The sequence below is a fragment of the Beauveria bassiana genome (assembly GCF_000280675.1).
Source record: "Beauveria bassiana ARSEF 2860 unplaced genomic scaffold BBA_S00113, whole genome shotgun sequence".
NCBI lineage: Eukaryota > Fungi > Ascomycota > Sordariomycetes > Hypocreales > Cordycipitaceae > Beauveria > Beauveria bassiana.
In genome coordinates this window covers 1,747-18,177 of record NW_007930948.1, presented here as the reverse complement: position 1 = coordinate 18,177, position 16,431 = coordinate 1,747, and the positions used below count along the sequence as shown (strand labels likewise).

General features: G+C 47.7%; 4 protein-coding genes across 4 annotated transcripts; 2 read left to right on the top strand and 2 right to left on the bottom strand.

Moving 5' to 3' along the window:
• Positions 1–1,624: 1,624 nt before the first annotated feature.
• BBA_10274 (26S proteasome regulatory subunit rpn12) lies at positions 1,625–2,528 on the top strand (the record flags this gene model as incomplete). The annotated part of the gene is made up of 2 exons (XM_008605371.1): positions 1,625–2,170; positions 2,250–2,528. The coding sequence occupies 2 exons, from the start codon at positions 1,625–1,627 to the stop codon at positions 2,526–2,528; spliced, it is 825 nt and encodes a 274-aa protein (XP_008603593.1).
• Positions 2,529–2,830: 302 nt separating this feature from the next.
• On the bottom strand, positions 2,831–6,758 carry BBA_10273 (coatomer WD associated region; the record flags this gene model as incomplete). Its single annotated transcript, XM_008605370.1, has 6 exons — positions 2,831–3,073; positions 3,128–4,245; positions 4,298–6,196; positions 6,250–6,569; positions 6,624–6,673; positions 6,729–6,758. 6 exons carry the CDS (start codon positions 6,756–6,758, stop codon positions 2,831–2,833), a joined length of 3,660 nt encoding a protein of 1,219 aa, XP_008603592.1.
• Positions 6,759–7,322: 564 nt separating this feature from the next.
• On the top strand, positions 7,323–11,913 carry BBA_10272 (UDP-glucose:glycoprotein glucosyltransferase; the record flags this gene model as incomplete). The annotated part of the gene is made up of 4 exons (XM_008605369.1): positions 7,323–7,450; positions 7,505–7,849; positions 7,915–8,743; positions 8,797–11,913. The coding sequence occupies 4 exons, from the start codon at positions 7,323–7,325 to the stop codon at positions 11,911–11,913; spliced, it is 4,419 nt and encodes a 1,472-aa protein (XP_008603591.1).
• Positions 11,914–12,761: 848 nt separating this feature from the next.
• On the bottom strand, positions 12,762–15,706 carry BBA_10271 (white-collar 1; the record flags this gene model as incomplete). Its single annotated transcript, XM_008605368.1, has 2 exons — positions 12,762–13,034; positions 13,088–15,706. 2 exons carry the CDS (start codon positions 15,704–15,706, stop codon positions 12,762–12,764), a joined length of 2,892 nt encoding a protein of 963 aa, XP_008603590.1.
• Positions 15,707–16,431: the final 725 nt, after the last annotated feature.

The window sequence follows — 16,431 nt, the reverse complement described above, 5'->3', positions numbered from 1 at the left end:
CTGCTCGCTTGTCTACGCTGCTCGCTTATTAACTACGTTATTTATATTATAAATATAAAAACTAATAAAGAAAAAGATTTTAATTAATTTTAAATATTCTTTTATATTATAGTTAAATTATTAATAGTTAAAAAATAAAAGGTTAGGTAAAGTAGTTTATTTACTTATTTAACTTACTTATTTATTAACTATATTAAATCTATATCTAATATAATAAGAATATAATATAATAATTATAGTTTTTTTAATTAATATTAAGATAAAAATATAAAATAAACTATAAGTTTAACTAATATAATTTAATAAATAAAGTTTTTATAAATTTTTATAATATTACTTTTATTTATTTAAAACTTATTAATTTTATTATTTATTATTATATTAATATATAAATTAAGCTTTTTATAATATTATTAAAGATATTCAATATTTTAATATTTATTATTTAAATTTTAAATTATTTAAAACTTATTATTTATTTCTTAATATAACTTTAAAGTTTTAATAATATTTAAAAAATTAAAGTAATAATATTTAATTAATTTATATATAATTTATTATTATATCTATTATATCTATACTAGTATACCTATTATTATAACTAATGATATATATATACCTAGTATAAAAATATTTAAGTAACTTAAAAAGTCTAGCTAGTAAAGAGAATTATTAATCTATATATTACTTCTAACTATATATCTACTAGTAAATAGTACTTATAGAGTATTATAAATCTATTAACTAATTCTTAGTCTTAAGTTAAGAACTTATTAGAAATAATAAGTTATTAGTTACTTATATTATAGTAGTATTAGTACTAGATACTTCTATAGCTTAATAATATTTAACCTTTAAAAAACCTCTTATTAATATAATTATTTTTAAAGTAATTATTAAATTTATATATTAATATCATTATAAATTATTATTAAATATAAAGTTTATTAATTAAATATAAATATTATATAATTTAAAAAAAGATCTTTTATTATAAAGTCTTTTTTATTATTAATAAAAGTAATAGAATATTTAGCTTTAAATATAATATAATTAGATATTAAGAATACTATCTTCTAGGATATTAAGTATAGATAGTATATTAAGTAACTTTTCTATATAAAAAGCTAAGAAATCCTACCGTGGGGTAGTCTCACGAGGGACTGAGAATTAGTCTCGGAATCATGGCCTAAAAACCGTGGCAAATGGCAACAGACTCCTCCCATCAAAAGCACTCGCCCGTGCAATGGGCATCCCAGCGTCGCATGACGGCGCAACACACAAGTCTATCATGAGGAGAATTCGGGGAACGTCGAGGTCCACTTCCAACACACAAATCGAGAAAAGAGAGGAAACAGATGAGTTGTTTACAGACACTTCAATAATCTAGCTGCACTTACCCAGTCATTCGCAGTGCTTACATAATACAGCAGACCTGTCCGCCGATGCGCCGCCCCACGTCACCAGCTGTCAGCCTGGCCTTCGACCTAAGCAAGCGCCATCGAATCAAACCATCGAAAGTAATCACTGTGCCGCTTGATTCATCAACACCAACCTTTCTTCTCCTGCCGCCCATCGATTGCCTTAGCATACGCTCTTTTTGAACCCAAAGAAAACAAAATACATGGCGGAACGAGCCCTCACTCAGTTGCTGGGCCAGCTCAAGCACTCACCGTCGATGAGTTATGACGAGGCAAACAAGCTGCTCTCCAAGGCCAAGCTCGCCCTTCTGCGCCTGCACGCGCTCACGCCCTCGCCGAAACTTTCGTCGTCGCTCCTCGCCCTCGCTCGCGAGACGTACGAACAGGGAGCGCTCTTCGCTATCCGCGCTCGCAATCCCGACGCCTTCACCCGCTACGTCCAGCAACTACAGCCCTTTTACGAGCTGCCCTCGGCGCGGCTCCCGCCCAACCTGCCCGAGCGCAACAAGGTCACCGGCCTCGGCCTGGTGCTACTCCTCACCCAGGGCCGCTACGCCGAGTTCCACTCTGACCTCGAGAGCCTCGCCAACAGGGACGGCGGCGGCACCGCGGGTGACGTCGAGGGCGACCGCTACTTGGGTTATCCCATCCGGCTCGAGCGCTGGCTGATGGAGGGCAGCTATGATCGCGTGTGGAAGGCTATGAAGAGCAGCGAGGTTCCCTGTGACGAATACAGCGTATTTTCGGAGGTATGTGCCACCCCCTGCTGCCATAGAGAATTCTCCAGCATTTGAACTTTGACTCGTGCGCAAACTAACTTTACTTTAGATTCTCGAAAACCAGATTCGCTCCGAGATCGCCAGCAGTAGCGAACGTGCATATCTCAGCCTGCCCATAAGCTCGACCAAATCACTTCTCTTCCTTGACTCCGAAGGCGACGTCGTTCAGTTCGCCCAACACCGTGGCTGGATCGTCCGCGATGGCCACATTTACTTTCCCCGTAAGACCACTGATGGTGGTGAGGAATCTGTACAGAACAAGGATGTGAGCCTAATGGTCATCGAAAACACGCTGGGATACGCTCGGGAGCTGGAAACTATAGTTTAAAATAGAGGCCATCGCATGAGCATGCAAACGACACCAATGTACTACTAAACACTAGACTCTGTACTCCTGGCCAGCTCAGACATCGTGCTGTAGATTATCATGACTTTTTTCATGCCTTTGCTATAAGCTAGGCTCACACTTTTTTTTTCTTTTGCTCACATTTCTTTTTCTTTTTCTTTTTGTTAAACATTCCACGTTCCCAACTCTGAGTATAGAATCAAGATAGCCCAGCGTAACGTTTCTACTGGTCGTGACCGAATTATCTCGTTACTGACCTTCAAGCAACTTCTCCATCTATATGTCTATGCAACTAGCCGCAGCCCGCTTCCATGCTTACCAACCTCACAAACCTCGCAAACCTTGCACAAAGTGCCCTTGTATTTGGAATGATACTTAGATCCGTCAAAAGCGCACTCTTCGTACGATGTTCCGCTATAAATCGGTGTAAAGCTGGCCGCGCAAACCTCGAACTCGGCGAATTGATCGAACTCGATTTCAATAGCATCGTTAGGACTGCGCTCACATGCTGCCTTGGCCTTCTTCGCCTACAAGTGTTTCGCGTTAGCATCTGTCTCGTTGCTAACGAACAATGTACATACCGCATCTACAATTTTGCTAGCGCCACCATTCGCAATGATGCGGTTGGCAAAGCTCAGAGCACTATTGTAGTTTCTATTTCTGCTTGCCAGTTGCATGGCGCTGAGCAGAGCGAGTTGCCTATGGGGAACCTCGATCTTTGGTATCGTGAAGTATGCCGAGAGTTCAAGGCTTCGCTTCAGCTTTTCGACATCACCTGCTACGACATCTGCTGCGCCTAATTGTCTTCGAGCGAGCTCAATGCTCATAGCGACAGCGTACTCGCTGGCTGAAGTAATGAGCTTCTTAGCCTCGGCAACCTCGCCTTCACTTGATACGGCGTTCACGAGAATTGTGTGCAAGATGCCCTTGAAGATCTTGACACCATTTTCCAAATTGTTCGTCTTCATGGAATCGTACCCGCGCTGCAGCTCATTGGCAGCGAGATATTCGAGATCTCGAGGAACGATAGGAAGTACCTGGCGAAGATCACTTTCATCGATTGTGCGGCGTATGTAGTTAATAAGAGGTGGCAAACCGGCGGACGCGGGAAGAAAGGTTCTGGATGCCTTGTAGACCTCCAAAAAACGAGGTTTCAACGCAGCAAAGCTGACCGCACCAACCTGGCGGTTTAGCAGCTGCATGGCTGTCTCAAAGGAACCGCCAGCAATATGGTCTACCGCAAGGGGCGAGTTGCGAGCCCACAGATCAGCTTCGCTGCTGCCGGCGCCTCCAGCATCGGCGGTATCCACATTCACGAAGTCGCTGTCAGCCTCGGGTAGGTCTTCATCGCCCATATCCCAGCCGGCGACATCTTCATCATCGTCATCTACAGTGGCCGCTCCGTGAGCCGACGCGCCGCCGTCTTCCATAGCGTCTTCAAACCCGGCCGCAGCATCAGTATTGTCTTCGAGGGAAAGACCTTCCACTTGGCCGAGAAGTGCCTTTTCAAAGAATGACTGAGATGTAAACTTCGTAGGCCAGTTCTGCTTGAAGGTCGGTACAATAGGCTTAGGTGAAGCAAAAGGTTTCCCAAGAGTGGGCACCGTTAGTTGGTCTTCCGTGATTCCAGTGGCCTCTAGAATGGCCTGACATTCTTCCTCAAGACCATGGGACTTGGCAGCCATGTAGGCCAGGGGGTCTATTTCCTGAGTCAGCAACAGCGTGAATATCTCCAAGACAAGTCCACATACAAAGATCAATTTCCTTGAAAATTTGGATACGATCCTTGACATCACCCAGGTACAGAGCATTGTGAAATCGAGCAGTGAAGTCGCCACGGTGCTCAGCAATCTTAGCCATACGCGAAAGCTTAGAATGATCCCCGGTAGCCAGGTAAAGAAAAGACAGCTTGTCGAACTGCTTCAATTTTTGGTAGCACATTTCAACGACTTGGTGGTTGCCATGGGACAAAGCCTCAATACTGAGTCTGTTCCAGAATTTGGGCTTGTCAATTTCTTTGGCCATTTCTACCGCAACATCCAAGTTGCCGCATTCGATCGCGAGATCAAATCTGGTGGTAGGGTCTTGAACAAATTGCAGAGCAATATCGGGGTACCCCTTCTGTTGAAGATATGAGATGATAGATTGACCGACGAGACTAGAATTGCGGATGATGTGAAGCATTTCCTCATAATTGCGCTTAACCAGCGCGAGTTTGAAACGATATTCTGTGGGGTCAATCTGGAGGATGCGCGGCTTTGCAGACCTGTCCAGGCAGTAGACATTGCGTCCCTTGACACGGACAAGATATACGGTTTGATCCAGCGTTCTGACGATGCCGTTATCACCGTTGAGAAGGGTGTACTTCACGTGATTCAAGGTGGAGTACAGAAGCACACCAGCATCGTCCCAAGTCGCGCTCTTGATTCTGATAGTTTCATGCAGCGTGCTCACTTGCTCAAGCGTCTTGGTGACAATGGTAACATTGTGCTTGCTGAGAAGCGCTGCATATAGACCGTCGTTGGACCAGACCACGTACTTCACACCGTTGACTACAAGCTCAGCTGTGCTCTTCTTCTGTTGAATGTCGTAGAGATGAACGGCAGTAGCGGTAATAATGAGCAAGTTGCCTGTGCCACCAAAATAAATATCAGTAGTGCCGGATGGCGCTTTAAAAGACCGCGTCGTTGTGTTTGATAGGTCCTTGATTTCGATGGTCTGGGTGGAGAGATTGAGAACAGCAAATCTGTTTCTGGCCACAAATATGGCCGAACTTCCAGGACCACGTTTGGATTCAGTGGGCTCAATGTTACCACTGCCTTCCTTTGGAAGATTGACAAGCTCATATGAGCCGTCATCGGCAGAAGTCGTTACGAGGACAGACCTCTCAGCGGGGTTATATGACAGAGTTCGAGGCGCAACCCACGCACTGCCCAGCTTCTTCAAGGAGAGAAGAGTCGGGCTCTCAATGTTCTTCTGGAAATCATACGACTTGACGAGCTTCTCCTTGCTTAGGAAAAAAAGTGCATTCTGGTGAACAGCAGAGGCAGGTCGCTCACGCTCCAACTTGAAGACCATAACACCATTATCATGACCAGCGGCGAATAAGTTAATTTGTGGATGTGCGGCGATTACCCAGAACCTGTCATTCTCGCGCTTGAATGTTTGTACCGCCGTTCTCTTGTTCAAATCCCACACCCGGATAGTCTTGTCGCCACCTGTCGAGAGAATCAAGTCTTGATGAGGGTGAAACAAGCATCCCTCTGCGTTTTGAAAGTGTCCTCGGCAAGTGTCCACCTCCCAAGCCTTGGTTTCGCTCATGCGCCAAAGCTTTACCAGCCGATCATCACCAGCTGAAACGATCAAGGGCATATGAGGATGGAAAGCAACCCAGTTGACACCGCGATCGTGGCCCTCCAAGACGAATTTGACGACAGCATCAGTGTTTCCAAACATATCAGTTTGGTTCTGGTTGGAGCGAGCGACCTGGTCCTCGAAGCTCATGGACGTAGGGGCGGAGTGCTTCTTTCGAAGCCCGGAAATATCCCAGACACGGACAGTTTGATCGAGGGAGGCGGATACGACGAGATCTTCTTTCGGATGAAATTGGGCGCACATGGTGTAGTGATTGTGTCCGGTCATAGTGCAGACTGTTAAGAATGGTCAGTCCGAATTGCAGATTTCAGCGACAGACGTTCCGTACTTAGCGAGCGGTTCTGCCAGTTCCAGATTCGAATTGTCTGATCATCCGATGAAGAAATGATCCAAGGAAGCTCGTGGTGAAAGAACACGGTACGAACGTAATCCAAGTGGCCATTGAGAGTGAAGAGGCATCGTCTTGTTTGGTATGACCACACCTTGATCTTGTAATCGTCACCGCCGGACACAAAGAGAGGTTGGGTTTTGTGAAAGTCGACGCCACGGACTGGGCCATCGTGCTCTTCGAATCTATCAATCAGAGTACCCATACGATAATCCCAGAGTTGGATGGTGGATGAATGGAGTGTGACGAGGATCCACGGTCTAGGTGGGCGCTATTAGCTCTGTACGAAATAGTCGTCGCGCGAACGAACGTACCTCTTGGGATGAAAGGCAAGACCTTTCGCCCTGGAAGATTTTGACTCGAACTAGGAAATCGTCAGTGTGAGGTGATCAGATCGCTACAACTGATAGTTCGCGCACCTTGGTTAACATATTAGGGGAGGACGACATTGTGGCGGGGGATTGAAGTCGCAGCTTCGTGTACGAGTCAAAACTGAACGACGCCAGCCAGAATATCGATACAGAAGACTACTTGATTCAGGTCGCCTGGTAGTTACTGCAAGTGCAGGCTGGCCAACCACTCAGCGTCGATAAGTGTTGTAAATGGTGGTGTAGTGGCATACAGTTGCGCCTCCTTGACAATAGAGCTTCGTGTCCATCTCCATTTGTGGGCTGGTTGGTTGAATTGCCCCGCAACAATGTTCCGCCGACCAGCAGCACACACCGCCCAGTGAGCAAGTCAAGAGTTACTAATAATAAGACCCCGCTGCCAAACAATTCTGCCACACCTATCGCGTCTGGAAGTTGGTGGATAGCAACCAGGCGCTAAACCCTTTCTAGGGAGCCTTCTTGCGACGGTGTCAAGAGGACGAGCTTCCGGCGACGGCTGCCGACTATTTACACGGGAAGATAAGGTGTTGTACTGAAAGCTGTGCTACCGTGGCTGATTTAAAGTCCCAATTTTGACGATTAGAATCCTCTGAACTCTAGAATCACTGTACTAGGTGCCCCAGGATGGCCATCCGTCTTGGAAGTGGGCTGCTTGTTGCATTGTTGGCTTCATCACAGGTGTCTGCTTCACCAGCTGTCAACGTTCGTATGCAAGCGGCTTTTAATAGCGGGCCATATCTACTTGAACTACTGTATGGCGATTCAATTGTTCTTTCCTCGATATTCAACTGCTAACAATGTGCTAGTGAAACTGCGACGGCCGAGAACTCTTCTGCCTACTTTCCCCTACTCGATCGAATCGCTGGCGGGCAATTCTCCAGATCATCCACCGAAGCTGAGCTTTACAATGAGTTTATTAGCGTTGTCCGGGATGATGGCCACATTAGCAGCCCAGAGGCGCTGTCCACATTCAACCTTGGACTCTCTCTACGCTCTTCCGCCCCAAGAATTGAAGCACATTATCAATATTATGATACAGCCGTCGCGATCGCAGAGATAGATCTTTCCTGCGAGGCGTGGGTTCTTTTGGAAGGAAATCAGTACTGTACTCCGCAATTGGACGCCGCCGTAAGGAATGGGCTGCTCGACCCGTATGACCACTTACCACTACGTGCTTCTGACCAAGGCTATCCATTTGCTTACCCAACATGTCTAGGAATATAACTGCTTTACCGTTCGACCGCTCCATTGGTGCTGGCAAACATGTAGTTCTATATGTGGATCCTGCATCTCCTCACTTCAGAAAGTTTCACGCGCCGCTCCGGATTGCTGCTGAAGCCGGCGAATACAACTACCGCGTACGATACCGACGTCCAATAAATGCTAGCAATAAGGCGTTGCATGTCAGCGGCTTTGGGGTCGAACTAGCACTGAAAAGAACTGATTATATCGTCATAGATGATAGGGCGTCGCAAAGTGATGCAAAAGCACAGAAGCCCTTGGATACAGAGGCTATATTTGAGGAACAAGAGTTGACAGACCTCCGCCCGCTTTCAACCTCGGAGCTAGCAACTCTCGGTATGAAATCCTCCTCGTTCATTCAAAGTAGCAAAACTCCTTTCGAGACTCTCGTCAAACTGATGCAGGACTTCCCCAAATTTTCTGCATCAATCTCGGCGCACAATGTGTCGGCAAACTTTTCCGAAGAATACCAGCGAGGCCATATTCAGCGTGTACCAAGAGGAATAAATGCGTTGTGGATGAATGGGTTACAACTCATAGAACGCCAAATCGAACCGTTCGCCCTCGTTGAGATGCTTCGTGATGAGCGAAAGCTCATCGATGCCGTTCGCAATCTGGGGTTAAACGGAGACGAAGCCATATCACTGCTCGGACATGAAAGCATCGCAGCAACGCAGTCAGATGCGGGAGGAACAATGAGATTCGACTGGACCGACAAACCAGAGGATGGTCAGGCGATCATTTGGTTGAATGATCTGGAAAATGATGACCGCTATGACCAATACCCGGACGATTTGAGCTCTGTTAGTTTTGCTTGCATGCGAATGTGTGTCAGTTCTTAACTAATCATGCGCAGCTGCTCCAACGCACGTTTCCAGGACAGATCCCACCGATCGCCAGGAACATATTCAACGTTGTTACTGCCATTGACCCCTCGGATGCGGACGACCTGACAATTTTGGGTCAATTAATGGCACTTATTGGCCGTGGGATACCGATTCGCTTCGGTATTGTGCCTGCCGCATCAAGCCCAGAATCTTCAAACCTAGCGAAAATTGTATATCATTTGATAAGAACGTATGGCTTCGAATCACTTCGGAATTATATCGAGAGCGTTGGTGAAGAGCCCAACACAGCCCTAGGTGAAGCCAAATTTTCTCAGATCATCAATGGCCTGACGCCAGTCGCTGGAAATCACCCAATAAAATTTCTCGAAGTCATGGAGAATGATGATTTCAACTCACGACTAGAAATGGCTGGCCGATGGATTTCTAGACTCAAAGCCTCAGACAACTCCTCGCCAATATTCTTCGTTAATGGAGTTTCAACGCCTCGTGTTGCGAACTGGTTACAAAGGATGAGTATGCAAGTCTCAGAAGATCTTCAAACAATCCAGAGAGGCATATACCATGGTGTCATCAGTGATGATGTCTGGGTCCCAGGTATCTTTTTGGAAGGCGCATTACTTCGCCGCAATGAGTATGTATCTATCGATGATGCCCATCCTCTTCGAGTTCTAGATGTCAGCAAGCTATATGGAGACCACAAGGACCTGTTCGGCATCATTCCGGTGCGAAACTGTGACCCCCAAACAGAAAGGGAATCATGGGCTGCCGTAACCGTTATCACTGATGCGATGACTTCGCGCGGCGTGCAGCTTCTCATATCAGCCCTCAAATTCAAGCAGAGTAGGCCGGGCGTGCGACTTGACATTATCCACAACCCTGCCACTACAGAAAGGGCTTCGGACCTCAGCAAGTCTTCGAGGGCTGAAGCTAGTCTTCTCGGTCTTGGCATGAGCGAAGAAGTTGAGAAAATAGTGCGAGAGGCGGAGGCGAGTTCCTCGACTGGTGCATATGCCGTTGCCCTGAAGCGATTCCTATCCTACGCAAAAATACAGCCAGGCAGCAGCTGTGTAATTCTAAATGGGCGCATGATTGGCCCAATTGCACCAGAGCATATATTTACCGAGGATGACTTTGTACAGCTCTTGGCTTTTGAGCGCAAAAGTCGGATTCTCCCTGTTTTTGAGGCCCTCGACGATCTCGGTCTAGGCAATAGGATTTCTGGACCTATTTCTGCCGCCAAACTGACGTCTATTGCCGCTCTATCAACCATTTCCAACTTACCGGAAGGTATATTTGAATCATCTTCATCTGCTCGGACCATGATCTACAGAAAATGGGATGCGAAGCACACAACAATTGAAGTTGGCGACGCGAAAACTGCTAGCATCCACCTCGTTGCTTTGCTCAATCCTTTGAGTGAGCAAGCTCAGCGATGGGCACCTCTCCTCAAAGTCTTGTCTGAACTTGACGGCGTGCATCTCAAGTTGTTTCTGAACCCCAAGGAGAAGCTTGAGGAGCTTCCCATAAAGCGATTCTTCCGTTACGTTCTAGAATCAAAGCCCTCTTTCGATGATGGTGGCGCTATTAGAACCGGACAGGCTATTTTCAGTGGACTTCCTTCGGAAGCTCTTCTTACACTTGGAATGGATGTACCCCCTGCTTGGTTAGTAGCAGCTAAAGAGTCTATGCACGACTTGGACAATATCAAGCTATCTTCAATAAACTCCGACATCGACGCCAGTTATGAGCTTGAACACATTCTTATTCAAGGTCACTCCAGAGAAGGAAAGTCCAGCCCTCCTCGAGGCGCCCAACTTGTCTTGGGAACCGAGAGTGAGCCGCACATGACGGACACAATCGTCATGGCAAACCTTGGATTCTTCCAATTCCAAGCAAATCCGGGCATATACAATATTCACCTAAAGGAGGGCCGAAGTGCGGAGACATTCGAGATTGAGAGTGTCGGCGCACAGGGTTGGGCGGCTGTTCCGGGCGATGAAGGCACGTCTCTAGCCCTACTCGACTTTCAAGGAACAACGCTTTATCCTCGACTCCTTCGCAAGCCAGGCATGGAAGAGGTAGATGTGCTTGAACAAGCCGACCAAGTGACTGAGAACATAGTTTCGAAAGGCTTCAAACTCGCAGAGAGTTTCTTGGGCAACGTCTTGGGCAAGAAGTCCACCGCAAATTTGCAACACGCTGAAATCAACATTTTTTCCGTTGCGAGTGGCCACTTATACGAGCGCATGCTCAACATTATGATGGTCTCTGTCATGCGCCACACAAAACATACCGTCAAATTCTGGTTTATCGAGCAATTTCTGTCGCCATCATTCAAGGAGTTTATTCCTCACCTCGCTGAGGAGTACGGCTTCAAGTATGAAATGGTGACATACAAATGGCCACACTGGCTCCGACACCAAAAAGAGAAACAGCGAGAAATTTGGGGCTACAAGATTCTTTTTTTGGATGTCCTGTTCCCCCTTTCTATTGACAAGGTTATCTTCGTGGATGCGGATCAAATTATACGAACAGATATGATGGATCTGGTCAAGCTTGATCTTGAGGGAGCCCCGTACGGATTCACTCCCATGTGCGACTCCCGGACTGAGATGGAAGGATTTCGCTTCTGGAAGCAGGGTTACTGGGCAAACTACCTTCGTGGTCGCCCCTACCACATTTCTGCTCTCTACGTTGTCGATTTGCGACGCTTCCGCGAAATCGCCGCTGGAGACCGCCTTCGACAGCAGTATCAAGCTCTCTCTGCCGACCCGAACAGCTTGGCGAACCTGGATCAAGATTTGCCCAACCACATGCAGTTCCAGCTACCGATTCACAGCCTGCCTCAGGAATGGCTGTGGTGTGAGACGTGGTGCAGCGACGAGAGCCAAGGCAAGGCGCGAACCATTGATCTCTGCAACAACCCCGAGACAAAGGAGCCCAAGCTCGATCGTGCTCGCCGGCAAGTTCCCGAATGGACCAAGTACGACGACGAGATTGCGGCGTTCGCTCAGCGCGTCAAGGCGGCGAAGAGCCCCGACGAGGATGAACGACGAACAAATCTGGAAAGGAACACCAAGAGTCGGAACTTTGAGGAACGTCCTCACACCAAGGACGAGTTGTGACCGCAGGTAGTGTATGGTACTGCAGCGGTCGTGAGGTGATTGTTTGATTGCGCTACTAGACTAGAAATTTGGGGTGATGATTTATTGAATGCTCTCAAGGGCCATATACACACAGCTCACTTCAGCAGGTGAATTGATTCATTTAATATAAGGTGCATCGCCTGCTTCATCTCCTGCAGATTTTTAGCAGCCGGCTTTCGCGAACCGTTTAGAGTAAAGCAACGAAGGAACGGGCAAGAAGATGACACAGCAGCCTCCGTTGTTTCTTCGCGGGCAGCCTTCGCTTGTAGAGCAGTGGCTTCGGGTGGTGGCTGGCAAAGCAAACAAACGCCCTATGACGGAGGGTGAGAGATCCAGAGGAGAAACCGAAAAGACGCACAGTTCTCAGAATAATGCAGATCAGAACAATCCCGCGCACCTTTTGCCAATATCAAGGGTTTTGCGCCGACGATAAGATAAAGATTTGTCATTCTCGTGTGCCAACACAGAATAGTAGAACGGCATTCCATCAAATATGGAAGCAGTGGCAATCGTGTTGTAGAGCCGTTGAAGAAGATTCACTGCCGCCGAGGGTGTCTTCAGCCCACCGATAAAGCGAAGCCAACGTGGTTGAGGCACCAGTCAAGTCAATTGGTCAGAACCGCTTCCGAATGAGCATTAAAAACGCTGAGACAGTGACCACGAAGTCGAAGCTCCCAGCAGCATTAAACAGCGAGAAGAAATAAAACGGAAGAAGGGGATAAAGACGACTCGTGTATCGGATGTCGTGCGCCGACAGAATAGTCCAAACAAAGACACGACAATACTTTCGTGAAACATTGGTCGTCGCCGACGACGTCTGTTCAAGTTCAAGGTAAGCTCGTTTCACGCTCTTCCTGAATTGACGCCATCACAGTGCCGGCACTGGCGGCGCGAGTTGCTTGCTGATTAGTGGTAGGGGGAGATATGGCATCTACAGTGGCGGGTACATCAGTTGTCGCCGATCTCTTTACTTGGTGATCGGGTGTGTTGGCGCTTGCAGGCACCTCCTTGTGCATCGGCGACGAGTGTATTGGCGAAGCAGACTTCCCACTTTGGGTATCGCCATTGCGCACTGAGTTGCGCGGTGAAACTCTGCCCATCTAAAACAAAGCTGATTAGTTCATTACCTGCATCGGGCTCGTGAGTGACTTACTTGCTTAGCCCAGCGCAACCCACAGCTGTTGCAAAGATCTCGTTGGCCACTTGGTCCCCTACGCCATTCTGGCGTATTGCGCGTATGACAATTGGCACAATCTCGAATCACATTACCAACTCCCTTGCGCCTTTTTCTTTTTTTCTTGCTTGACAAGAGGCCACCGAGTTCTTCGGCTAGGATTCTGTTCACTTTCTCCATTTGACGCAGCTCGAACTGCCAACTGGAACATTTTGTTGTCCTCAGCTCGTCAAATATATTATCGTCGGATGCAAGTGCTTCCTCCTGATTTCCGTGTCCCAAACCACCTCCTGCGGGCTGAGATATCTGGCCATGTACGGATCTACTGGCGTTAGAACCCGCTGTTGAAGTGGCTGGTGCCAACGTTCTTGACGATGCTTTCAACAGCTTCGTCTGTGCAAGTAAGAAAGATGGCTTCTGTCCCTCAATAGCATCTCCAGGATAGAGTGTAGTTTGAGCTTGGAGGCCCTGGCCTCGCCTGTTCAGGACCTCATGTTTGCATGTCACGATCTTACCACGTCGCGCCTTTTCCAAAGTGCGGCCGAACTCGGGTCTCGAATCTTTGCGCATCAACTCTTGAATGCTTGTGGCGACAAGTGATTCCGGCTGCAAGTCAAGAAGGGACCGCACGTTCGATGATACGTAAAGAAAGGTGCCAGAAGTTGAAAGTTTGGTCCACATCTCGCTATCTCCGATGCCGCCATTGGATTCAATATTCCGACGACTGATGGAGAAGACAGGTCGTTTCCTGCCGACAAGTATTATACATTTGCGGCCTTTACCTTGCTCAACGTACAGGGACCCATGGCTCTCGAACCATGTGTACCCGCTCTGCTTTCTTCGGATCCTGAAAACAATATTGACTTGATCTCCAGTCGTCGCATCTTTGAGTTCTCGTGTAACAGGAACAATATCAGAAGGATGGCAAATAGATGATAGCGAGTTACCAACCAGTTCTGCGGCGTCATATTCAAGGACGCGTTTGCAGGCTGGGGAGAGATATAAAAAGAGGCCTTTCAACGAAAGGACCTGAATGACATCGTCACAGTTCTCGAGAAGCATCTTGTCCCAAGACTGTCGATGCCAATCTGATGCGATACCCTTCGCATTAAACTGTTGCAAAATGGTTGACACATCATCGACACCCAAAGTCTGGCCGTTGTCGGCCTCCCAGAACGCAGAGGATGGCGGCGTCCAAATATACTGACCAATATCGCTGTGCTTGTAATTAACGGCAACGCCACCAAATTCAGACCCGGCAATGGCGTCAGGACACTCAACCAAATCAATTTGAAAGCCAATGAAATAGCGGACCTCATCTGTATCCCAGGGTATTGGGATCATCGTAAGAAGGTTCAGGAACGGCTTGCCACCCTTGCGGTAGTTGATGAGACTTTGTTGAACCTCTTGTCTCTCTTGTATCATTTTCTTCAGATTGAAGACTGTACCATTGTCAACAAACTCGCGTTTGGTCCCGGCTTCGACTTTCCCATCAGGGGCTTGAAGGAAACGGCAGTTTTGACCAACAATATCGTGGCTACTGTATCCAGTCAAGTTTTGAAAGTTATCAGAGACATATATGATTGGGCAGTCATTCATGGATACGTCGCACACAACAAATGCGCACGACATGTCAACTGCTCCTAGATGGATCTTGGGGTTCTTCCTGGACGCAACGAGCCAGAGAGCCTTGAGCATATCAAAGCCACTCTTAGAGTAGATCGATTTTTCACGGGGCTCCTTGAGATTTGCTGTAGCGTTCGGGGTCGTGGCGACAGATGAAGTGCTTGGCTGAGTAGCTCCTGTGGATGGAGCCATTTCTTGGGCGGGCGAAACAGCGGAGCCGGCGGATAATTCATGACGGGGAAGCGATTGTATCGCTTGATCGACAGCAGGGGCCGACGCGCCAGTCCTTGCATCATGAGATGGATCCTGGGCAGTTTTGGCTTGGTTCATTTGCTGAGGAGCTGGAACTGTATTGTCCTGTGGGTTCGTGAAAGCGTTATATTGCGTACCGTTGTTGAATTGCATGGTCTCGTTAGAGGTAATGGAAAGCTGCATAGCGTTTGGTGAAATCTGGCCTTCGAGTACTGCACTCGAGCCCGGATCAGCGTTGGAGAACATTGCTCCCATATTTATATTGGCAAATTGAGCAGATACCAGGTTACCCATGGCATCGGGCGAGATACCCGGGAAGCTATTACCATCAGCTATGATGTTGCCCATATTGGAAGCATCCAGCATGGAGAAGTTGTTGAGCTGTTGCGGTGAAGGCTGAAATCCCATGAAGTTGCTAGACCCAGTTGCTGGTGGCGGATTCATAGCTACTCTGTCTGCCGCCAACGACAGTCGTCTGGCATCTACCGCATCCGACAACTGTTGTGGCGCAAAGCCAATAGAAGCGCTCGCGCGGCGCTGCAGTAGTGTGGGGTTGCCCATCATCTGGTTGTTGAATGTGTTGGAGCGCGGCATACCCGGTGGCATTTGTTGCTGCTGCTGCTGCTGCTGCTGCTGCTGCTGCTGCTGGTTCGGATTGTTTTGCTGCTGCCTTTGCTGCTCCCGAGGAGGGAGATGATTGGGAGGGTAGTATCCTTCCATCGTGACTGCATCTGAGCCCTGATCCTCTTCTCAAATGCGGATATAATCGGTCACAGCCCGGACCTAGTTCGTTGCGGTGTTTTTCGGTCGGGGCTGAAAGCTGACAACGCACATGAAGGCAATCTAGAATGCCGGTTGATGCCGTGGAGTGAATGCTCGGGAAATTGAGATTCAGATAGGTAAATGACGAATGATCTGAACAGTTATTCTGGCAGCCGTTAAAGCGACGGTGGCGTGTGACGGGATGTGCTGGCGGAGTAGAGGCGCACAATGGCACGCCTCTTGGGTGAATCCTTGGCGGGCAGAGCAGGTTTCGTATGGCGGTCACCAGACTCTCCAGGCTTTTGTAGCCGCTTTTATCGAAGGCCGTTGATCAGAAGTCGCGCAAAGTCTGCTACGCGGCGGTGTCAGACGAAGCCACGACTTGACAGTTGTATGAGCGCCGTGCTGATAGTTCGAGCCACGAAAGCCCATAGGTCCCGATAATAAATGATTACATATCGCCCACCACTGGCACAGCCCACACACACAACCCTTGCCCTCCCCCCCCCCCTTCTTCCCAGGGGGACCAAAAAGATCGCCAGTGTTGACACTCAGGACGCACAGAACAATAGGTACATCTTCCCTTTCGAGGTTCGACATATATTGATGGACTTTTTTAGCTAGTTCAACTCATTCATATATACTTTTATCGAGATTGCGTTGAACTGAGCCTTCTGCGTGTA